The sequence below is a fragment of the Mirounga angustirostris genome, unplaced genomic scaffold, assembly GCF_029215605.1.
Source record: "Mirounga angustirostris isolate CCGP_5_RB_7025 unplaced genomic scaffold, mMirAng1.0.hap1 SCAF_3, whole genome shotgun sequence".
Lineage (NCBI taxonomy): Eukaryota > Metazoa > Chordata > Mammalia > Carnivora > Phocidae > Mirounga > Mirounga angustirostris.
In genome coordinates this window covers 166,675,919-166,701,791 of record NW_026991711.1, presented here as the reverse complement: position 1 = coordinate 166,701,791, position 25,873 = coordinate 166,675,919, and the positions used below count along the sequence as shown (strand labels likewise).

Here is a 25,873-nt window from a genome sequence, read left to right as displayed (position 1 = left end):
GTATGTAAGAAGGACTGTGAAACGAAGTCTTTGAGTTGAGCACACTGGTGCCTCAAATAATATCTTATTTACAAAGAAGGGGGAAGTGAATACTGAGTAGACAACTAGCAGTTTACTCCACACTGAGAGGAGTTGTATAATCTACTCTTTAAGAAAATAATGGCTCTGCTTTATAAATTCAAATTTCACATAATCTAAGAAACAACAAATTGTTTGGGAAGAGGAGTCACAGTGGGGACTTTTAAAACAGTACACTTCAAATATGAAAGAGGTTTTAAAAAACCCAAGTCATATATAATTTTTCAGGAACACATCTCTTATATACAAGGAGGGATACCCTCATACAGAGATCTCATTTATTCACTCCTACGTTATCCACAATGAACTATCAATGAGTAACATTGAACATATTACCTTCTGTGCTCCTCACTTTATGAAGCAGGATTGGTATTCCCACTTGCAGATGAGAACACTGAGGCAGAGAGTAGTTTAGTGACTTATGCAAGAATCACACTGTTGGTGATAGCACAAGCACTCGAACCCAGGGCCACCTGATGCTCTACTCTGTAATGCAACTTCCCCACAAGCCTCCCCCGTTTCACTTGGACTAATGATTCTGACACTCCCCAAAATACAATTTCCATCATGTTGAATGTGCTACTTAAGATTGAAGTGTATTCACAGATGAATAACTGAAATGTATGAAATATTCACACTGTATGAGTTTAAACACGACACCCAATAACTGAGCCCATGCTGGCTTATCCCTAATGGAAAATATTGGACACTTTATTGTGTTTAAGTACACGATGAGTGATTTAATTAGATTACTCAGGGTCTTAAAGCTAGAAGAGTCTGTATAGATCATCCAGAAACCCTTTACTCATTTTTGAGATGAGAAAACTCAACTGGCTAACTGATTTGGTGAGAGTCATACAACGAATGAGCTGTACTGCCAAGGAGAGAACCCAGGCCCCCAGCCTTCAGTATTCCAAGGTTCTCTTTTTCTGCAGCATCCCTTAGCTTTCACTTTCCCAAATCTTACAGCCAGTGATCTAAGTCCTCTACCACATCCTGATACCCTTTGTTTTATAGAACTATTTGTATTGCGTAGATATAAATCAGAGATTTTCAAAGTCCAGCTTAAATTCCCTGGCACCCTTAAGGCACTCCATGATTTTCCTAATGAGAATTAATTGTTCTTTGCTCTCCACTTAAATTATACTTTAAACCTCCATTTTAGAACGTAATTCCTTCCGATTTATATTAATTATTTTTGCTGGTGTCCCATTCTCGATTATAAGCCTTTTAAAGGACTTGTTCTTTATAGCCTCCAAGCAGCTGGTTCGCTCTTTTGTCTAGACCAGGTGTTCAATGTGAATTCATTGAATGAATGAGTGAATAATATAATTATATTTTAACATTTTTTAGGATATTTTAATTTTCTTTTTTTAATCAAAGTATAGTTGACACCAATGTTACCTTAATTTCAGGTGTACAACATAGTGATTCAACAACTCTGTACGTTATGCTATGCTCACCAACTGCAGCTACCATCTGTCACCACCTAATGCTACTATAATACCATTGACTATATGCCCTATGCCGTACCTTTCATCCCTGTGAATTATTCATTCTGTAACTGGAAACCTGGTTTAGTAGGTTTAATAGAGTATTTCTTTAAGTGTTTCTGTTTAAAGGTGTGTCTCTCTAGATTTAAAAATAAACAAAATTGTGCTCATCCCTCTATATTAGTACTTTCCATATTGTGTTGTTTGTTGTCTATTTTCTCATTTAGAGTATCCTCCAGCAGAATGCCAAGTCTGCACAGATAGGCTTACGTACATTTGCTCCCTCCCATTCCCTAATGCCCAGCACTGTGTCTGATACAGAGTCAGCACCCAAGCATCCAATAAATGGGAGATAAGTGAATGAATCTCCTCCATTTCATAGACGCTCATAGGATTTTTGCAGTTTCAATCCAAATCTTTCTGAAGCATATACCCATGGAAGTAAATACCTCCAAGCAGCTATTTTGTTCTTCCAAAGAAATTATTGTAGAATGTGTGAGAACATTCAGTGGGCAAATATGCAACATGTCTTAGAAAAAATGGAAGTGTGGTTGTCAAGGAGGAAAGATACAAGGACAAGAGTCTTTGAAGCTGTGTCATTAACTATTCCCAGTACTGCTGACTACAAACCAACCACAATACTTCAGTGCCCACCCAACAATAAGCAATTCTTGCTTGTGCCTCTGGGATGTTTGAGCAGACAGCTCTGCTGATCTTGGCTGGGCTTGGCTGGGTGGTTTGTCTGGTCTCAGTTAAACATCTCACAGGTACAGGGAGATATATCGATGTACGGGGGTCAGCTGGCCTGCAGCTGAAATAGAATATTCTTGGCTGGAATGACTAGGCTAACTCATCTCTATTCCAAGTCTCTAATCATCCAACAAGCCAGCACAGATGTTCTAATGGTGAGGAAGAAGGTAAGAATGAGAATAAGCCTGATTGCACAATTGCTTTCAAGCCTCTGCTAATGCCATGCTTGCCAACAACTCATTGGCCAAAGTAAGTTTCATGTCTGAGACAAGAATCAAAATAGAAGACCACTGTAAAGTTATATAGCCAACAGGGTGGAGTGGAGAAATGGAGCCAGTGTTGCAAATCTACCACAGAATAAAAACTGAATATTGCTTGTTTAAAACTTTTGCCCCTAGCATGTAATAGTAGGCTTGATAAATATTTGTTGAACAGATGTGCAGATCAATGGATGGATAGATGAATGGATGAATTAATGAAACTAGTTTATGGGGCTCTTAACAGAGACTAGTCATCAATAACTCAACTATCGACTAGATTATGCCAGCAAGAAAACATTTGTCCTGAGATTTCCACAAGGTCCAATATAATAACTTACAAAAGTAGAAACAAGCACACACTTACTGGGTCCATCAAGCAGCTCTGGGAATGCGTTCTTCAGAATCCTTCTCTGGTGAACATGAAGTATTTTTCAAGGTATCCACCCTTCTTTAGTTATAACAAATATTTCTGTGCAACTAAACTGAGTTTTTATCACAATTGCATTAAAGACATTTTAATATTTCCAATTCTTGCTTCTTTACTGCACAAAATTAAAGCATCAAAAAAGTATCTTTGGGAAAAAAGAAAAGTATCTTTGGTCACAATTACAAGCTTTTTTTATTGCAAGAACAGCAACATTAGAAGCCTCCTGAACCACAGCTAACCTCTGACAAAGCCAGGCAAAAATCCAGTTTTGAAGTAGATCTCTACTCCGGAACCTTTAGTAGAGGAAGAAATTCTCCATGGGTGATTAGATTGCACTGTAAAATTCTCAACCAAAACTGAGAGCTGCTTATAGCTTCTTCCTTTATCTAAACCCAAAACAGTATACAGCATTCTAATGAAATGGATTTAATAGAAAATTAATTCACCAAGTAAAGGGGTTAGGATGATGAGACTTCTACATTGTACTCCTAGGAAACAGGAAAATGGCACACTTGTTCTAAGAAATAAACTCAAGAGCTTTTGGTGAGTTCTGTATAATAAGCAAGTGATCAATATTAATTGTTGATAGTATTTAATGTTTCAGATTGCCCTGAGGAACATGAAAAATTGGGGACGTATAGTTCGTTCACTAACATTTACTGACCCTTAGTATATGCCAGTCTCTGAGCTAAGCACTCTTAATTCATTGCCTCATTTACTCCTTACAACATCCTATAACATGGGTATTTTTCAAATGTTTACATTTTCCTATACATATTATAGAGGAAAGAGCTAATACTGCCAACAGCCAGGGGACCATGCATCCTGGCTTGGCCTGATTTGTGCTTGTTGTCCTGGCATAATTGTTGATAACACTCACTTCACCCTTAGAAGTGCCCTGGTTTGGATGATTGTTATGATCACCCTGGTAAAGAAATTTGCCCACACAGCTAGTAAATGGCTGAGCTGGGACTACCAGGTGGGTTAATCTTACACCAGGGACGTCAATTTCACCTCACTGTCTTACAATTCCAGCCACAATGATGACTGACAGAGTCCATTCCTGGTATCTGTCAACTTAAATCCAGAAACTGAGAATGTAGAGATCCTGAAGTGTAATAAGATTAGAAAGTGGAACTTAAGTAAATTCTAGTTATATTCCCAAAAGACTGGGAAAAACTGAATAGCCCCAAGAGCTGGAAAACAAGCAGGGAATAGATGCTTTCCAAAGCAAAGTCCCTGAAATTCATCCTTTGGATAGAAATTAAAACATTCCTTTATATACTTAAATATCAACTAACTTATTGAATTGCTATTGCATTTATTGAATATGCACATTGAAGAGACCAAGATTCTGTCCTAGTTCCTAAGTAAAAGAGAACACAAGTTTACAGTTAGAATATCCTTCCTCTTTCCCATTTATCTTACTACCAGTAAATAGCAACATTTATCTCCTTTTTTGCAACAGGAAGGATAGTTTGTATTTTCAAAGAGGGTCAATTTGGGTAAAATGTAAATCAACAAAATCAAAATGCATTCTTTCAAAGTCCCGCCAGTTCCCCTAGTAGTAGGGATTATGTACATTAGCAGCACAGAAAATGTAAAAGAACTAAGGAGGAAAATTGTAGGGGAAATGCAAATAAGTACATTTCTTGTATTTATTCATGAGTAGATTTCTTGCAAAAAGAGACAATCACCCAGGTTCCTTAGATCATACTGACTGTTCTTTGCTAATGCACAAGACTAGGAACTCATGCACGTGTTCCTTATGCAAATCAAATTGGAAAAAAATTAACTTGGAGGAGTGGTTGTTTGCTTATAAAAGAATTCCCATTAAATTCTCTTGAGAAAATATATGGACTAAATCAAAGGAGGAGGAAATAACTAGTCCAAAAAGATGACAATAGTTGAAGTCGGCCCAAATTATAAGAACAGAGACCAAATAAGAGTCAGGGAATTAAAAAAGCAATTAGAATAAACACATAGAGATGGGAGAGGAAAGGAGAAATAGAAATAAGACCTTCTTACAGAATAATTAGAGAGAGTGGTGGTGACTCAGAATTGCTCCTCCAAACCACAGTCTACATAGTGAAGCCAGAGCATCTCAAACTCGTAGAGGATGCGTCCATTGTAGACAGTGACAACAGATGTCCCAGCTGCTTGATTGCTCTGGAGAGAACTGTGTGAACAATAATGCAAACCCCACCTAGGAGACAGAGAGAGAGAAAAAGCTAGAGAAAAAAAATTCATAAGGGAAGAAAGGAGTTGGGTGGTCGCTCAGCCATCTGCCTGACAACACCTACAGGCCCACCTGAACCATCCCAAGCAGATGAGACCTCCAGACCTGTAGCTCCATGATCCCCCTTGGTCACAGTGTCCTGGGGTGGAACATTGGTCAGAATACTTTCCTTCATACTAATATCAACACTCTTTCATCCTGTTCACAGTGCAGGGAGACAACAGGCGAGCCCCTCCCACCTTGTTTTCCTGTAGGGCCGACAGGCACTAGCGTGGGGATAGCGTCTCCTGGAAGAATATTACCAAGAAACGCTCTTTGTCACCTCCAGGCATTCATCGAGATCCTGGAAGCCTTTCCTCCTGAGAGGCGATTCCTAGATTTTAAGAATTGGTGTGGTTTGAGAAGACCATTTAAAAAAAATCAGTGTTAATGAAATAAAGCTTCTCATAATTAGAAACACATCAAGGCAAGACATTTGGGAAATGAGACTCTGTCCCCTGGTGACTCTCCAGATATGGGTTCCATCGGCCAGGACCCACCGAAATCCATTGAAATGTGACTGTCTGAAAACAGAGGCCATAAAGAATGGCACACAGGCCAACATTTGATCCAGGCAGCTCTGGACTTTGACAGCTCTCTCTGTTCTACCAACTCCTGTTTTAGGTGGTAAACATTCTACTATTAGGTGGTAAAAAATTCTATTAGGTGGTAAACATTCTACTAGTGCTAATACTATGAATAGTAACAATGACACAAAATTATACAGTTGGCATTTATTGGTGCTTGCTGTGTATGGTTAAGCAGAATAATGACCCCCGCCCCCACCCCCAAAAATGTCCTAATCCTCAGAAACCATGAATATGTTATGTTAACGGCAAGGGAGAATTGAGGTTGTTAATCAACTGACCTTAAAATCAGGAGATCATCCTGGATGACCTGGGTAGGCACAGGTCAAACGACCCTAGCTCCATGTCCAGACATGCACTGCTCTGACCCAGCTGTTAGACTGGCTCCATAGAAGCTTAACAGCAGAAGAGGAGGGCAAACAGTCAGTGTCAGGCTGAAGAGACGTGAGAAAGACCTGACCGGTCACTGCAGGTTTTGAAGATGGAGGAAGGGGCCATGAGCCAAAGAATGCAGGCAGCCCCTGAAGCTGGAAGAGCAATAACAATAGGAAAATCCAGATTCTCTTCTGGGGAGAGAAGAAAGGCAGGCAGCCCTGCCAACACCTTGAATTTATCCTGCTAACCCCCATTTTGGACTTGGGAGCTCCAGCGCTATAAGATACTAAATGTGTGTGGTTTTAAGACATGAAGCTTGCACAGATGGGTTAGAGCAATAATAGGCAGCGAATACACTGTGCCAAACTTTGGGCCAAGTGTTTCATGTCCAACTATCTCTCATTCTGACAAACACTGCAATCATCCCACTCACACCAATGAAGAAACTGAGGCTCCCAATGTTTAGGGATTTACCTAAGGTCTCGGCTAGTCAAATGCAGAGCTAGAATGCAATCCAGGCCTGTTTGACTCCAAAGCCCGGATCTCTTCTCTATTCAAGACTAACCCATATGGAATCAAACCTGAAACGACCTTAGCTCCATGTCCAGATATGCACTGCTCCGCCCCAGCTGTTCGACTGGCTCCACAGAAGCTGAACAAAGCATACACGTGCACACACGCAAACACACATGCACGCACACACACACACAGTCAATTACCATTTTAAAATAGCTCCCTATCCAAATGGCCAAATGAAAGTATTATTTTGGTCTAATTGGTCCTCATTTATTCACTATATAGGACTCTTCTGAAAAAAAGGATGGAAGGGGCCAGGGGTGACTTGTGAATGTAGCCTGAATGCTTGGCTGAAAGCACTTTGAATCAATAAGCAAGCTAGTGCTTTGGTCTAGGAAATTTACTACAGTCAAGTTTGAAATGCTTTTCACTTTTATAATTAATTACCATGGGTAATGCTTTTTGTTATTATTTTTTATAATTAATTACCAAGCATTGCTAGTCGCCAGCAACTTTTCATACACTGCTTAAGCATACAGAGATAAGAAATCCGAACCGTAACTAGAGTGCGTGTTCATGGATTACTAAAATACTCACATAAGAATTACACACTAATTCAACTACAATAAAAAAAAAATTACACTTGAAGAGCTTATTATATACTATTCCTTCCCCTTCTGAGAAACATTTGAGCAGAAGCCTAGCATGGTTACCATGGCAACTATAATGCAAAATTGTCAGTAACTTTATGAATTGCAAATTCCTCTAAGGGTGTTGGGGATTTTTTTTCCTACTTCCATTTTTAACCATCTCATATGCATTATTCCAGCAATATGTTAAACAAGGTTTTTGGGAACTCATGCATCATTTCAAAACAAGTTATATTCTAAATGCTTAAATTCCATTATTCTAAGAGAAGCTAAACAGGGAACACCCAATTTGCCGAATATTAAATTGTCCATTGTTTTTAATGGAGTTCCCAACACATTTACTACCCTCACCTTTTCTGAAAAGGATCCAGTTAGTCAAATAAAGGAATCACTATATTCTTCATCACTGTCTGTATCTCCCTGAGAATGGAGAAAGAGATAGTCCTAGTTTAAAAACAAAACAAAACAAAAAAATAAAATAAAAAGGCACAGGCCCACAATCTGCTTTTCCTCCAAGTAACTTCAGTCACTTTCTGCATCAAACCTTTAATCAAGTGAATGGTCAATGTTCACTATTGTCCTTTCTCAATACATCTTCTCTCATGTTCTCATTAGACCATGAAAATGACCCAGAGAAGTTCCTTGAGTAGCGAGTTTCCCAACATGGTCTGTTTGTGTTGGGAGGTTAGAGACTTGGAAAGATAGGCAAAAGCATGTGTGACAATGTGAGTGCTTTCTCACAAATATTTGCAATGGCAGGTGGGGGTACCCACATAATCCTAATTGGTTCTGGTGCTAGCTGGTTGGACAAGTCACTTATGCTCTGCGAGCTTCAGCTTCCTCACCTCTAAAACAGGATTTTAAATTTTTGCTCTGTCCGTTTCACAAGACTGTTGTAAGGATCACATGAGATCATGTATTTGAAAGCCACCATGTCCTATTAAAATATTACTCTCAATTCTTCTCAATTTTTATTTCAGATAACCAGTACTAAGAATCTCCAAAATATGAATATTCTTTATTTTCTAGAATCTGATGTCAAGAAGATAAATGCTGATTCGTACCTTGGGTGTCTTGGGGTTTAGAAAATAAATTGAAATAAAGGTAAAGACAAAAAAAGCAGAATGAAATCCTATTTTATGAAGGAAGACCTACATTTTTGCCTCTGATCAGTTTCCAAGTTGTGAGACCTATTTGTTTGCAAGACTACACACAGAGAATGACTGCATTCAAAGCGTATCTCTAAGACAAGGGTACATCCATATGCTCACTGAGCTCAAGGAGGAACAGCATTTTGTGAAGCCAAGTGAGTCTACTGTTTGTTCCTCTCTGTGCTGTTTTGTAGCAACTTCTCGAGGTTGGAAGAATGCTAGTGTTTTTCCTCTCCTTGAACAGTAGTCTTCAAAAAGGATGTAAGTATGGCAGAACCCTTGTTAGACATAAATTACTGTGTACAAGACAATCAGAGAAACATGGTGGAGAAGCTTTAAAAGACTGAGACTCTGGTTTCCGGGACTTTCTTTTCATTCCTTCATTTGTTCACTTAGACATTGACTAAGAGCCAATTCTACTCTATTCCAGAAAATAAAAGGAAGAATCAAACACATTTGCACTCGTGAAGAGCTCTCTGATTTATTGAGGGGAGAGTATATGATCTTTTTTTCTAGCCCTAACTGCATCGAAAGGCCATCAGGACACAGAAATGGCAAAGACTACCACAAATGGGGCAGGAACAAGTAAAGAGAGACATCCCAGGGAAAGTGTGTGTGAGCTACATGGATTTAGGAGTTTTCCAGGTGGAGAATTGGTGCAGGGATTCTGCAGAGTAGAAGGCATGTGGAAATGCTTGGGAAGGTGAGATTGGAATGTTGAAGACCCCCATGGCTAGAGCACAGGATGCCAAGGATGGGGAATAATTTCACGGAGCAGGTCCAGGTCCAACTCGTCAGCATGCAGTATGTGCAGAAGCAATGGGGAGTCGGAATATTTTAAATAAGGAAAGGGAATGACCTGTCAGATCTGGGTTTTAGGCAGGATCCTTTAGGAGTAGCAGAGTCAAGCAAAACTAGTACAAGTGGCAAAGTCCCTGCCACGTGCAACAAGAGAGCCTGCTTTCATCAGAGCAGACCCAAAGCCCAATGGTCTTGAGGGCATGAAAAGCCGGGGAAAACTGTGGCAAGGAAGTCAGGATCCACTGGACTCCACAACTTCCTGAAAGTTTGAAGAGTGTCAGCATTATCTCAGAAGGTGAGCACACAGATTCCATGGTATCTCCGCCTTCCCCAGCTTGGCAATAATACAAAAATGTGGTCGATCCCCTTCACTCCATGTAACTCACACCAGATGCTGATGCCCTTCGACTCTTCCACAGCTACAGTTCCCCAAATCATTTCTTTCCAGAGGTCAGGCATCTGGAGCTCATTAAATCCCACACACCAGCATTTTAACTGTGTAAAACTGTTTATTTGCAGTGAATTTGATTTACACAGCACTGTGTATTCTTCGTTCTGGGAGGATGGCCTGCTCACCTAGGAGCTTGGGGCAATGGGGAGGACCTTTGGCCAAAAGCTGGAATTGGAAATCTAGGCTTTGTGAATCATTTGTAAAGAATGGAGAGCTTCAGGTCTTAGAGAAGGTTTATGTGACCTCCTTGTTATACAGGCAAGGAAACCAAGACCTGAAGAAGTTAAATGACAGAGGTGGAGGCTGGGACTCGGATCTCTTGATTCTCAGTCCAGTGGCCTTCTAGTTCCCCTGCCTCTCTACAGTTCAAAATACAAAAGAAGAAGAAGAAGACGACAACAATGACAGGGGAGGAGGAGGAGGGGGGGGGAGAAGAAAGAAAGAAAAGAAAGGAAAAGAGAAGAAAGGAAAGGAAAGGAAAGGAAAAGAAAGGAAAGGAAAGGAAAGGAAAGGAGAAGAAAAAAAGAAAAAGAAAGGGGAAGGAGGGTCTTATCTATGATGAAATTCAAAAATGAAAAAAAAATTACGTATGTGTAATGTACCGGCACATTCATATTGTAGTATAAAAATGAGAGAAAATTGATGAGATTTGTTTGAAAATGATTTGTCCTCTGTTTGATTGGCATAAAGTTATGGAATACATGATGTATGGCTCCTGGATCAAATCTGAAACACGAAATAACCTGCTCAAAGTCACGTGGCTTGTGAGTCTAAGTCTGGGTTTTTTCATCTGGAAAATGGGCATAATAACATATACATCAAAGTTGGATTGTTTTATTTAATTAACCTTTGAGAAAATAGCTTAAAAGACAGTGGCTAGTATTGTGTTTTATATATTATATATGTGGGTTTGAGCTTAAAATAGTTTTCCTGGGAACTCACCATATATTCATTCCCATGATGCTGTCATTGTTCAAAATATTTGGTACATTTTTTTCCTTTGGAACTGCTGCCAGAGCTAGCTTTTACATCTTAGGAGAAAATCATCCCTTTAAGCCTACGTTTTGGCCAAGAAGAGTTTTACTCAGTTTTATCAACTTCATTCACCAATGTTAGCTGTGAGGGAGTTTTAACCATTTGTGAAAACAACAGCCAAATACAAAAGATGAAGATTTGCCATGACTTAGGATACTCAAAAGAATTTGCTTCCTCAGGTAGAGGGGATACATTTTCTATTTGCCAGAGCAGGCCCAGGAGCCTTGGGAAAGTCACAAGCCATAGTACCAAACCCTGTTCCAGAGTTGAGAAGGTGGGAAAGGGGATGTTGAGGACTCAAGGTCAGCCCTTGGAACGCTAGAACTTTCTGGAACTTTTGAGATAGAAATCTTGCCTCTCAGAAACAATTCCATATGGATTTTTACAAGTAGGAAAGATCATTCTAGCTCCGGGAATGATTAATTCTCATTCTGCGTGAGGGATAGAAGGTAAAGAGAAGGCCTGTGAGGGCCACTCCTGACCTTGAATACAAAGCAGCCTGAGGAAGACACAGAAGGACACACGGGCTGCTCCTACCCACTCCTTATTCAGGATAAACTTATCCCCTCTCCTCTCCACTGAGACAGACAGACACAGGCACGCACACGCACACACACACACGATTACAGACTCCCTGCCTCTGAAACTTTCAGGGATTCTAGGGTTAGCATCTTGCTTGCAAATTGCACCTCGAACATTTTCATTCTTCATGTTGTTATCATTATAACCCTATCATTATACTGCTGGCTAATCATGAATAAAGCAATAAACAGAGGAAAAAATCCTTTCCCTGGTGAGCACAAATAATTGCAGATGAATACCTCATGTTTGGGCTCTGCACCACGTAACGTTCTATGCTATTATGAGCAATATCAGAGGATGTTTTATCGCAAGGGATCATTTTTTCTAATAGTCATGTTTACTCCCCTTTCAGATTCCAGCCTCGTCCTGAAGGCCCTACAAAGTTCCTGGGAGGGAGTTTACAGCTCTGGCCTGCAAGCGATGGAACAAGGATCCTTTCTCTCTGGGAGTAATCCTCACGGGAAAATCTGAAGCCAAGCAGAAGAGGGCAGGAGGTTCTTCTTTAGCCAGAAGTTGAAAGAAAAAAAACACATAGGATATGGATTCTGGAGTGAGCTTCGCTGCTGGGGGTGAAGGAGCAAGGAAAGGAAATCCAGCATTTCCTTTGAAAATCTATCATGGCCCTGAGAGGCTACTGGGAGGTGAAACCAGCCTATTGTACAGGCCAGATGGGGCGTGGGGCTGCAGGTGGCTCCATTTTCTTCCCTCCCCTGCCCGCCATTGTGGCTCTGCTCGCTCTCCCTCCTCCCCCAGCAAGGACAGCTCAGACACGCACTGAAGCGCTTTTGGTCACCCTCGGATAGTAGAACAGCTTCGTGTTCAGGTATTAAAAGTTCATCTACTCAACTATTCTCAAAGCCTTCTAATCCCTCGCCCACTTAAGGTTCCTTTTCCCCGCTCAGTAGTGAGCGAGTCTCTGCTTCTGCTGTTTGTCCACCCTGTTCTTTCTCCCAGTCCCCCTGCCCCACTCGCTGTGCTACTTTTGGCTCCCGCGGGGCCAGGACAGAGACAAGAGACAAGGGATAAAGGGTCTATTAACTGATGACCTTGTATTCTGTGAAGATGCCTTTGGTGTGTCGGCTGCACAGATGCTGGCTCCTCCTCACATGAGTGTTGCGGGGTTCTTAAGAGACACGACCATCCCCCTTTCCACTGGGTGCTGCCCTCTGACACCACAGTGTCCCCGCCCTTACCCCCACAGTGCTCTCTCAGGCTGACTGTGAAAACACTACACGCACTCTCCTTGCCGGGTTTGCCGCGCCCTGGCAGAAAGTCCTCTAGGGCGATGCCTTTCGGGGATGACTCAAGCAGGTATTAGCCATCCGTGCCATTCCCCTCCCCAGCCCAACCTGGAAGCCTAGAGCCCTGTCACACTGCCCTCTGCATTGGCTCTGCCAACAGAAGCAGCTCCAGGCGGTCTCCTGCCTTTGGGCTTCTGCAGGCTAGAGTCAGGATCCTATCTCCACGCCCTGCCATGTTCAAAGGACCCACATCAAGATCTCAAGAGAATTCTGAGTCAAGGTCTCTGGAGCGTCACTCCATGAGTCATGGTTACACTTCACTGAGTGAACAGTGAGTCCAAGCCCTGCCCTCCAGGATGAGAACCATCCCCTCTCCCTTCCTCTCTATACCCTCGGCTCCCTGTATGGCAGGTGGCTCTAGCTAGGATTACAGATCATGTTTCTCTTGAGAATATATGAGCTTTTTGACTTAATCAAATATTTTAAGCATAATATCCTTCTCTGTTATCATTTTAGGCAATTTACAGAGATGAATATGATTTCATATCTATAACACATGAAGTATGGATTTTTAGATTCATTAGGATATGTAATTCTGACATATAAAAGTTTATACTTATAAACAGTATTTCCACAGCACACAGGTCAAGGATAGTCTCATATTTATAGTGAAATTCATCTCTGTTCAATTAAAGTTAATCCTGAAAACCTTGTCAAACATACATAATATAAGGTACTTAATTCTTTCATAAATTCTTATGAAAGTGATGAATAGGTGGATGGATGGAGAGATGAAATATTTTTAAAGCACCAAATCTAGGAAGTCAATATGAAATTAGAGATGGATTTGGTTTCTTATTCTTCAACATGATAGCTGTGACCTTGGGAAATGTCATTTAACCTCTTCATGTCTCAGTGTCCTCATCTGTAAATAGATACAAATACGGTCATCACAGAGCCTCGCTCTGAGCATCAGATAAGATAACCCTGGGAGCTCTAGAGCTACATATAACAGAAGGGTGTTAGTGAGATGGGGGCAGAGGTTCTGCAGCTGTTACCTTGAACAATTTCCATGTTTCGGTGACTCACTTTCACTACCTGCAAAATAGACATTGAAAGACTTCTCTCCAGCTTTCCCTGCAAGGCAACCCATGCAGGGCATATCGGGGGCCCTTTGATTTCAGGCCCCAGTGGATCTCACTAGCTGTACAACCACAGAGCAGCCACCAAAATCTCTGTGCTACAGTTCTCTCAGCTGTTTTAAAAGGATAACGATGACTACCCCCAGAGAGTGGTCCTAAGAATCAAATGTCTTAAAGTAGCACAGTGCCTAGAACATAGCTAACAGTACTCAGCCGAGGCAACTATTACAATCAACAGTGTCCTGTGAATTTCCAGGGAAAAATACCATGGGGTTGCCTCTCCCTTTATTGCCTAGATTCAGGCATTTCTGAATAAGCTCTGTTGCTATGGTTACCTCCCAAAGACACCACATTTGAAAATGTGTTGGGAGATAGGGATTGATGGCAGAAGGCTTTAGTGGAGGACACAAAGCAACTTCAGCAACTGAGACATTTTAATACATGCGAAGTCTTTCTCTTGGAAACCGAAGTCACATTTTGCCAAAATGGAAATGAACTCAGGAAGTGGAGTTTCAGAAGTTCCGCATTTGGCCAGCCTCCTTCCCCCATCACTGGGACCTCAAGGACAGGTATATCTGGCCCTGAACCAACTCCTGAGCATCTCGGTTTTCTCCCCCCAGGATCTGGCAGTCTGAAGGATGTTGGTTGCCAGACAGAATTCATCAGATTCACTTCCCAGATGCTATCGCTTCTGATGCCGAATAAAAAATAGGTTGCCCAGAAATTGAGGTTGGAAAGGACAAGGGTAGCTGAGAAATGCACAGTGATACGCACAGAACAATAAAGGGCTATTCTTGTGAAAATTCATTAGCATATATATTTGAATATTCCAGGGATCTTCACATCCCTCCAATCCCATACTCGGTCCCTACAGGGGCCAGACCTAATATCCCAGGCTAAACTATCCCCCACAGCAGTGTTATAAATGGTTTTCGATCTGTCAAAATCAGTCACGGCTCCAACAGGGAATGAATAAAAGTTGGCCTGACCACGCTTCCTGTTTCCAACTACAGCAAACCCAAGACCTGATGGGGCCTCATGGGCCAGAGTATTGTACACTCAATCCTACTAAAAAGACTCTTTCTTCTCGGTCATTTTTTCCCAGACGTCCCAGGGAGCTGTCCTGCTCTTATTTGAAATTCAAACCACAAGGAAGTCACCTCTAAAAATACCAAGTTTCCCACTTGCCTTTTCACGATGATGCAGCACCACCTAGGGGACAGTGTCATTCATTTCTTGCTCTTTGCACTATAAAATTCCTTTTAAAATATTGCAGCTCCCCCGTCCCCCCCTCCCCCACGGCCCTTATCTACATAAGAAAGCCACAAAAGCTTCTCTGCACACTTCTAGATTCAGCTCCAGACTTACGTCAACTGGAAACCCTGGTGGCCTAATTTATTACACAATGATCACTGCCAAGGATTGCGGCTCACATTTACAATCGCCATGGAAAATTTGCTTTATCATTACCAGAACTACCAATTATGAAGCACCTATCACATGACAAGGTATATATGTTTATTTCTAATATATACAATAGTCCTTCGAATTGGGCATTAGCATCCCCATTTTACATATGCAGAAATCAAGGCTCGGAAGAGCGACGAGACTTCCCCAGGATCCCAGACCAGGGCTGTCTTACTCTTTCCACTATAAAATGCAATCTCTTTATCCTAACGTGAGTTGTGCCTACATGGCAGTGAGGCTGCTCATTTTAATGACTATACAGCAGAACATTCAAGTAAGTATTGTCTTTCAAAGAAGTCACTTTGAATCCTCTACTGTCATTCCAATGACTGATGCTCCTAACATTTCTGAGTGTCTGTGGCTGGAACTGCCTGCAGCCCTGAGCTGCACAACACAGTCTCCTGTTACATGATGTTACAGGTTTAACCTAAACATGGTGGAGACGCCATGATGTCAAGCAGTGTCACTTTTTCAGGCCCATTCTCTGTAGATTTTGATTCGGTGTATCTGGGAAAGGGCCCAGGAATTTGTATTTTCATCAAGAATGCGAGGAAATGTAATCATCAGGAAAGTTCTAGAAATAATGTAATGATACATACATGTGCTTTGGGGTCAGAAGGACTTGAGTTGTGGATCTAGCTCTGTCTGTTTGTTTATGTATTTATCACAGAGAGAGAGCACAAACAGGGGCAGTGGGCAGAGGGAGAAGCAGGCTTCCCGCAGAGCAGGGAGCCTGATGCGGGGCTCGATCCCAGGGCCCCGGGATCATGACCTGAGCTGAGGGCAAACACTTAACCAACTGAGCCACCCAAGCATCCTGCTCTTTTTTCTAATTGTGTACCCCTAGGAAAGTCACTGAAAGCCCTTGAGTATCAAGTTTCTCATCTATAAAATTATATTAATATTTGTTAATAGTCACCAGACAGGGTTGTGGTATGGACTGAAAGAGATTAAGGATGAAGGGCTCGCATACTGAGTACCGGGCTTATAAGTGTCACCTCGTAATCGGTCGTTGCTATTGTAACATAATCAGCCTCTCAGCTCATCAAATTTGCCCTATGTGACTTTGTGCTATTTCCAAATATTAAATCCACAGTGAAATGATATCAGGACACATAAAATATACTACAGTAACATGCTTAATTTAAAAAATAAACAACTAAAGGGGCGCCTGGGTGGCTCAGTTGGTTAAGCGACTGCCTTCGGCTCAGGTCATGATCCTGGAGTCCCGGGATCGAGTCCCACATCGGGCTCCCTGCTCAGCGGGGGGTCTGCTTCTCCCTCTGACCCTCCCCCCTCTCATGCTCTCTCTCTCATTCTCTCTCTCAAATAAATAAATAAAATCTTTAAAAAAAAATAAAAAATAAATAAACAACTAAAGACTCTAAGGAGAGGAGATGATAGATAATAGAGACAGACATGTATCATTTTTAGGGTAAGAAAATGCTCTAGAAATGAGAGACCAATATTTAAAACAGTTTGACACTCAAGAGACTAACATGTTTCTAAGGGGGGAAAAACCCACAACACACTGATACAAGAGATGGCAGCAACCCAAGTGTCTATGGATAGATGATGAATAAATAAAATGTGGCCTATACATACAGTAGAATATTACTCAGCCCTAGAGAGGAAGGAAATGCTGACACCTACTACCACATGGATGGACCTGGAGGACCCTACGCTGAGCAAAATAAGCCATCACACAAAAGGACAAATACTGTATGATTCCACTCATATGTGAGGTAGCTAGAGTAATAAAATTCATACAGACGGAGAGAAAACGGTGGTTGACAGGGGCTGGCAGGAAGGGCAATGCGAAGTTCCTGTTCAGGGGGTACAGTATCCATTCTACGAGATGAATAGAATCCAGCAGACGGAGGGTGGCGATGGCCGTGCATCAGCATGAACGTGCTTAATGCCGCTGAACTGCACACTTAACAGTTCCAAAAGATATGTATTTACCACAATTAAGAACGTTTTTTAATTTAAAAAACCACACATATGGCTCTCAAGTGAGAATCAAAGTGAGATTTGTGTTAGAAATGTCTTGGTGGGTTTGTGTTTCTTAAACCAAGAGCGCCAGGTGAGATACTCCGGCTTAGAAATGCAGAGTCCACCCTTTTATGAAAGTGAGCAAGTCAATTCACAAGTACTCTGACATCCACATTCTCAAAACTGTGACCAGCACTGCCTTGCTTGCATGTTTTTCTTTGTGGCTATGTGTTTACCCACGTCACCCAAGAAATATTGCTGGGCAAGGTAGGAGGCTGAGCCTGGAAAACCTGTTCTGATTTCCCTGCCCTGGCCCACAGGGTGACTTTGAGGTAGATGGCTGTGGAGCCTGGGGCTCCCCGAGGAGGACACAGAGGGAGCGAGGGAGCCCTCTTACAGCCCCATGCCCATGGTGGGTCCCGCCTGGGGACAGCTGGGAGAGAGCAGGCACTTCGAAGGCGCAGCCCTGTGGATTGGACTGCGTGGGCCCCCCTTTTGGCTACAGCAGGGGCACTAGCCGTGGTTGCAATTCGATGTGAACCGCGAGCTGAAGAGGACATTGCCCGGTTTCTGTTATCTTTGATTTTCTTTGAGGCTAGCATTTAATAAGGTAGACAGGAGATTTTCTGATGAGGCTAAGTGACATCAAAGCACTTCAAAGTTTCCCAAATATGATAGCATTGGCTTTTTTGTCTAATTTAACTTAAAAGTTATGACAAGATCAGAGTCTTTATGTATTTAACGAATTCCACATCTTTCCCCCATTCATTGCTTTTTTTTTTTTTTTTTTTTTTGCAAAAATAGGAATGGATTTCCTGAAACAATTAGGCAAAAGTTAGATGTTATTCTTTCCCTCTTCGGGATGATGTGGGTCCTAGTGTAGAGACTGCCTGAGATGGAACTGGCAGAGTTCCAGAGTTGAAAACCGGAGATGTATGGTGACAACTGGGTGTACAAGCAGAAAATAAGAGAGGAGGGCTGGTCTTGCCTTTCATCTGCCAGGGAACATTTATTGCTGCCTGAAAGAACCTCCTGAGGGCGAGGTACATGTAAAACCAGCGGGCAGTATACATGATAGTCCTACTGGGTCTTAGTAACATGATGTATGTCTCTAACCTTGAAATTCTTTAGAGCAAAATTCAGAAAGCTTTTTAAAAAGGTATCCTAGGGGCACCTGGGTGGCTCAGTCGTTAAGTGTCTGCCTTCGGCTCAGGTCATGATCCCAGGGTCCTGGGATCGAGCCCCGTATCGGGCTCCCTGCTCCGCGGGAAGCCTGCTTCTTCCTCTCCCACTGCCCCCGCTTGTGTTCCTCTCTCGCTGTGTCTCTCTCTGTCAAATAAATAAATATTTTTTAAAAAACAAAAAGGTATCCAATTTTTGGCTCCAGGATAGATAGATGATAGATAGATAGATAGATAGATAGATAGATAGATAGATAGATAGATATAGATAGATAGATACATTCTAGTATCTTTAACAGAAACCACTCTATCTAGCTTAAAGACAGTGTGCTTGGATGTTAACTTCTGGCCATTAGCAGAAGGCTGCTTCTTCCTACAAGGTGCCTGGAAGGACTAAAAGAGCAGCCTCTAGTCTGACTTCCAGGCGTGACACTCAGACCACCAGCACAAAACTGGCTGTCCAGAAGAGCTCCTATCTCTGTTGACCGCACGGAAGCTGGGAAATCATGAAGACACTGCCTGGTTGTTAGTTCTGGAGACACAGCATCTTCGCCTCAATCCCCACCAGCAAAACGGCTGCCCCACATCCTGCTGCACCACACCCTGGGACCTCTGCTATTGCTAGTCCAGAAAAATCAAATGCTCCACAAATGTTGGCAGAAATAACGGTTTCCATCTCATCTGGGTCTTCTTAATCTCAAGCGGGCACATCTGCTTGGAGGTGGTGGGTAGGTTCATTATCTTGATTGTGGTGATATTTTCATGGATATTTTATATGTAAAATCTGTTAGAAGGTATCAAACTGTACACTTTAAATATATGCAGTTCACTGTCAATTACACAGTAATTTTTTTTAAATACGGGGGGAGGGGAGGAGCCACAGAATCTGTTCCAGAAAGGTGTTTACATTCTGTTAAAGTCACATCTGGAATTCAAGCTGTAAGAGAGGTTGGGAAATGTAAAGACTTTGGTTCCCTGGACTCATCAGTGAGGCCCAGCACACCCATGTGCCACAAATGGGTTAAAAGTGTCAGGAGATCTCTACCTCCTAAGCCTTTTGGGTAGCCACAAAGGGCTGGGCAGCCAAAGCGACTTTTGGCCAGTAACCTCCTCACCTAGCGCTCCCTAGAAGGGGTAGCCTAGACAGAGTGGGGCCTGATGGCTCACCCCTTGGTTCCTACAGATAAAGAAGATGAGAAGCATTGGATTTCCCTGCTGTGCTGTGATGTGTTGTGTGAAGCCAAGAATGTGTCCCATTACCCGGACAGCTACTTAAGAAGCCTGCTGCTGGCTGAGCTGTTGACCATCATGGACGAGGGACACTCCAGCTGCTGACAGTTTCAATGGTGAGGTGCAGACAGTTGGCTTTGGGGAAGGCCAGCTCCTCATAAGTACAGCTCCAGGTAGATGCCCCAAATCTCTTCTGTTGACTTATATCTATTTGCTTAGAGATGTCCAAACTAGTTGCAGGGTGACTGTTCTAACAACACACACACACAATCAGAACTTCATTATTATTTGGAAATACTTGATACGAAAAAATTCAATTGCATTTCAAACCCATTTGTATTATCACACACAAAAAATCAACACTGCATTTGTCAACAATGACAGAACAAGAAGAGCTGTTAGGCCCTAAATAGAATTTTCAATTTTTGAATGGTTTTAAAAATGGTTTAAAATTATTTCATCAGCTATAAGGTATTTGAGAAACAAGACCGTGGATCACAGGGGAAGGGAGGAAAAAATGAAACAAGATGAAACCAGAGAGGGAGACAAACCATAAGAGACTCTTAATATCAGGAAACAAACTGAGGGTTGCTGGAGTGGAGGGGGGTGGGAAGGATGGGGTGGCTGGGTGATGAACATTGGGGAGGGTATGTGCTATGGTGAGCGCTGTGAATTGTGTAAGACTGATGAATCACAGACCTGTACCTCTGAAACAAATAATACATTATATGTTTTAAAAAAAGAAGAAGAAGATATTAGGAAGGGAAAAATGAAGGGGGGGAATCGGAGGGGGAGATGAACCATGAGAGACTATGGACTCTGAGAAACAAACTGAGGGTTCTAGAGAGGAGGGGGTGGGGGGATGGGTTAGCCCAGTGATGCGTATTAAGGAGGGCACATATTGCATGGAACACTGGGTGTTATAAGCAAACAATGATTCATGGAACACTACATCAAAAACTAATGATGTAATGTATGATGACTAACATAATAAAATTTTTTAAAAACAAAAACAAAAAAAACTGTTTCATCAGCTACTTATGTAAACAAAGTTTCTTGTCAATGGTGACTACCAAGAATTCGAAGACCTATTAAAATATCTTGATCGAGAATTGGATATAGCCGTATCAAGCATGCAACTTGATATTTACCAGTTCTGTCTAGAAAGCAAGATCAAGTTTCTCATTAAGGTGTTTTAAAAATGTGTTTGGGAATTTTACACAAAATCAGTATTTAAAATCTTCTCTAATACTTGGGTTTTACTGATTTTCGTTATTATAGCATATGAAGAAAATATAATATTTTGTTCTACTAACCGCCAAATAAACACTCAAAATACTCCTTAACTTAGTGCTATGAAAACGCTTCATTTTCTATGTGCACCATGACATAAAAAAGGTTGGGCTTGGAATGGAGTAATGAGCCACATTATCACAGAGAACAAGATTTCACAGTACTTATTTACTACGTTAACATTCTAAGCAGAGGATAATGCTCTTGGCTCCTTTCCCTTTTAAAATTTAGATCAGAATTTATCACATATACCACCACCATTATTGTCCATCTCATAAAAAACCTGCAAGAAATGTTCAGATTATATATGGCCTCCCTTTGTATATTACCAAATCTTACTCATTCTTCTCTGTACAGCCAGCTCTGAAAACCCAACCCTGTGACCCTTTCCCCTCAGAATCCCTCTTCCCTCTGCTTTGAGCCTTTTCACACATCAGGTTATCTTTTGACAAAAAATAATGGCGTCTTATCTCATAAGCAACTTGAGAGGATCCCTGTCTTAACTTCTTCATATCCCCCATGATTCTGAGACTACACTAAGTAAGCTCTTCGTGGTTATCACTAATTACTACAATGCTGTTTGGAGAATCAAACGTTAGGAATGAATTGAGATCAACTAATGATTTCTTTGTAATACATATTCATTTTTGAAAATATGAAAAATATGGGTAAAAATCACAATTCTATTCAGAAATACCCATCTTTATCCCTTTCCTTCCTGTCTTTTTCTGCACATGCATGCATTATATAAGCTGCATTTTTAAAAAATAAAATTTGAATCCGAGTATATGGAGTTGGTGTTTGCTTTTCCGTTTAATATAACTGTAGGGTTTTCGCTATGTCAAGTAAATTATGGCACATCCAGATATTTTACAAATAATAAAATGATGTCTTAGAACAGTGCTTCTCAAATTTTAATGAGCATATAAATCACCTGGGATTGTTACAATACAGATTCTGGTTCAATAGGTCTTGAGATGGATCCCAAGATTCTCTATTTCTAACAACCTCCCAGATGATGGTGACACTGCTGGTCTGTGGACCACACTTTGAGTAGCAAGGGCTTAGAAAATAATATATATTCCAGTGATGATGAACACACCTAATTTTCAATGTCTGGCTCATATGCATTGAAATACCATATCAATGGAGTGATAAGAATCCTTACACACAATGCATAGTACACATACATGTGTACTATGTATGCATATAGGCACAAAGATCATTAAAAACCTAATTACTGGCCAATGTCAATAGATATCAGTCTTTCCAAGACTCTGGATGCATACAAAGGACATTCCATAAAAAAGCAGACCAGTGGTTTCCAGGGAACAAAGGGCAAGGCAAAGAGGGAGGAAACTTTTAGGGGTGGTGGGTATGTTCATTATCTTGATTGTGGTGATATTTTCATGGATATTTTATATGTACAATCTGTTAGAATGTATCAAATTGTACACTTTAAATATATGCAGTTCACTGTCAATTACACAGTAATTTTTTTTAAATACAGGGGGAGGGGAGGAGCCACAGAATCTGTTCCAGAAAGGTGTTTACATTCTACCAGCTGCATCTGCAAGCACCTACCTCATCACACCTTCTTCGGCAGTACTGCAATTCTTGAAAAAACAAAACTGCTAATTTAAAAGGCAAACATAACTCATTTTTTTGGATGTGCATGGTTTTGATTAGTAGTAGACTGAAATTTTTTTGTGTTGATCAGTTCTTTGCTCATTTTTCTTTTGTTACGTGAGTGTTTCTTACCAATTTATAGGGGCTCTTCAGATATTTGTCAAAAATATATCATCTATTTTTTCCCCTCAGTTTGATGTTTACCTTTTTGTATACTTGGCGTAATTGTAATCTATGTAGACATTTTAAAGAAGTTCAAGGCTAAAAAAATAAATAACAATAAAAATCTTAACCCAGCTCCAAACACGAACAAGACTCAAAGTTTAGAACACAGAATTAGGCATAAATGAAATTAAAGTCTTTTCCAAACACCTAATTTCTCTCACAAGATGGCTGACTTATCACCACAGAAGCAAGCCGTGTATATCAACACATCAACTTCTACCTTTCACGTTCACTCTTTTGGTTGGTTGATACAGTAAAACAGGTTAGTTTCATCATTTCTACAGTGTGGAGACAGTGGTACTAAGATATAAAATATTTTGTGACTTGATTAAGAGTAGTCATAATTTGGATTTATAAACTCCCTAGTGATCCTCTCTCACTGAATGAGAAATGGGTCTATGAAATCAAACTGGGGCTGTGTGGTTTGGGTTTTTTGGGGGTTTTTTTTTTTGAGTCAGTTGAATGAATACCAGAAAAGGAGAATATGTAAATATTCTCCTAGAGGAATAAATCTTTCTATCCTGAGACTTATATATTATTAAACTGTTTCCCTTTGCTGTACGTGGAGTCTCACAAGACTTTTTTAGACTACAAACCAATAAAAAATGCCGATACTAGTAATACTAGTATAAAAGAGGAATGCCTTTTTAATCTGCCATGCCAACCGGTACAAATGCAAAGAAACTACTTCCTCAAAAGGTAGTTACAAGTATTCATAAAATTGTCCAGTCCTTTGAACATGAGCCATAATTAGCCACTAGAAGCAATAGATACACACATAACATTTAAAGAATGAATTTTAGTTTCTTTAATAAAATATTTTCAACTCCCATTCTGAAGCTTCTAAGGGTTAAATTGTTGGGCCAAGGACACAAAGCTAAGTGCTGTCCAATCTGGAACCAGAATCCAGATTTCCTGAGACCCAAGCCAAAGGGCAGTAGAGGATGGAATGATGTGGGCATCAGTGCCGGGGCTGAGACTCATGAAAATCAAGTTCTTTGAGCTCTAACTTCCTCAACCATAAAAGGAGGGAGGTGGGTTAAATGATTGCCAAATTTCCTCTCGGCCCTAACCTTTCCTAAATGCAGGCCGGATAAGTGAATAAAATCTCTGACAGTTGAGCAGTCCTATGCTGGAGCTTTTTTATGGCCGCCCCAAGGTTCAACTCTCTTAAGCCCAAGTCAGCTCAGGCTCACACTCCAGCCCTGCCCTATTACCTGCATAGTCGTGGCAAATAATTTATCCTCATATTAGGGATAAGGAAATGAGAGCCCCCAAGAGGATCCTAATAGAGCTATACCTCTAAGAGTTAAGATAATGAAAAGAGAGCATAGGTGTGAGAACTTAGCTGGGTCTGGCAGAGAGCAAGATGTCCAGAAATTGCAGGTCTGTGTATTTGGTGTACCTTAGTTCATCCGGGCTGATGTTAACAGAATGCCATCAACTCGGTGGCTTATCAACAACAATTTATTTCTCGCAGTTCTGGAGGCTGGCAAGTCCAAGATCAAGGCTCTGGTGGACTCAGCGTCTAGTGGGGGCCTCTTCCCTGCTCACAGAGGGTCATCTCCTTACCATGCCCTCACATAGCAGAAGCAACAAGGGAGCTGTCTGGGGTCTCTTTTGTAAGAGTACTAATACAGTTCACGAGGGCTCCACCTTCGTGGACTAACCACCCCTCAATGCTCTACCTCAAATACCATCACATTGGGGGTTAGGTTTCAACATAGGAATTCAGAGGGGGCGACATAAACACCCAGTCTCTTGCACGGAGGTAAAACCATTCCAACTTAACATGGCATCAGGATTCATAGCGAAAGTCTCTGTGTCCACGAGTCAAACACTAGGTAGACAGCTATACCGCAGATTTGAACAAATATTTCAACAAAAGAATGAACAAACGTAACTGAAAAGCAGTCCTCAGGTCTGACTCACAACATAGTTCAGCTATATATTTAATCTAAATGACTTCATGAAATGGTGGGGGGGGGGGAGGGAAAGGAAGGGGAAGGAAGGACCTCAGCAATGGCAAAAGTGACGTGAGCAACCCACAGCCTACCAGGTTTAATAAATTTGGACTCCTTGCCATCTCTGCATCTTTCCATGGGACCCACAAACCACTCCCACCTCAAATGCCTGTTACGAATGCAGACGCCCCATCTGCAGCCATCCCGCCCATGCTATTTCGTTGTTTCTTACACACGCTGCAATTCGAGCACCCGGCTACCATGTGGTCAAACTGAAAAATGTGGTCAATGCCTGAGTCCCAGGACAGCTTACCGAGAGAGTGCAGATGCGCAGATTTCGAACACAAGGACTGCCCAAGCCACCTCAGCCGCAGCCCATCCCAACTAAGGAACCAGTGTTCAATGCATCAAAGCTAACGAGCAAAAGTAAAACCTACAGCCCACAAAATCTGTCAAATATCTGGGCCCTGGAGGGAATAGGTATGGTTGGGAAAGTGACCCTTCTGGAGTCACCTTCTAAAATGCCAAAAACAACATTTCTTCCACTCTTAAAATTAATTTTAACAGTGAACTGAAGTGACACTTTCTGTTATGGTGAGCAGTAAGGTGAATGCCACTGACAACTGAATTGTAGTCTTTATTAAAGTTCTTTTACAAACTTACGTCTGCTAATACGAAAAGTCCGCTTTGACTTTAACACGTGCTTTGCAGATTTACATCAGCAGTAAGAAAGGCTTCAGCTGAGTAGAGTTTGGTCTTCAAAAGTGTGACTACATCCTGCATCTCCAGCCTTTCCACCTCCCAATTACGGACCTTACCAAAGAAGGGGGAAAATCATCAGTTTGCAAGAAGACGATGACAGTAAAATAAAAACTAGTTTCAAGATCCAAGCATATCAAAGTAACATCAAGCCAACTGGTTTTTAAAAACAAGTGTTATCTTATAATTACTCATATTTTAAAGGTTTAGTAAGACTATGTGCTAGGGCTGAAGAAAGCTCTACCAGTGAAACTTCTAAAAACTTTAAAGGCCCTCTAAAGTGTGCAAAAACTCCCTTCTTGGGATAATCTTC

The 25,873-nt window shown here is 41.3% G+C and overlaps 1 protein-coding gene across 2 annotated transcripts in view; it reads right to left on the bottom strand.

Annotated features, from left to right (window-relative positions):
- Nucleotides 1-3,218: 3,218 nt before the first annotated feature.
- The window catches only part of FASTKD2 (FAST kinase domains 2), a 38,727-nt gene continuing 16,072 nt past the window's right edge, over nucleotides 3,219-25,873 (bottom strand). The window contains exons 12-13 of one of the 2 annotated variants that reach the window (XM_045868131.3): nucleotides 25,465-25,614; nucleotides 3,219-5,214 (exon numbers count right to left, since the gene is read on the bottom strand). In XM_045868131.3, the coding sequence (XP_045724087.1) occupies nucleotides 25,495-25,614 (120 nt within the window). In that variant the 3' untranslated portion in view covers nucleotides 3,219-5,214; nucleotides 25,465-25,494. Of the gene's footprint in view, nucleotides 5,215-25,418; nucleotides 25,615-25,873 lie in introns of those variants that run through there. The other variant, XM_045868129.3, reaches the window with a different exon arrangement.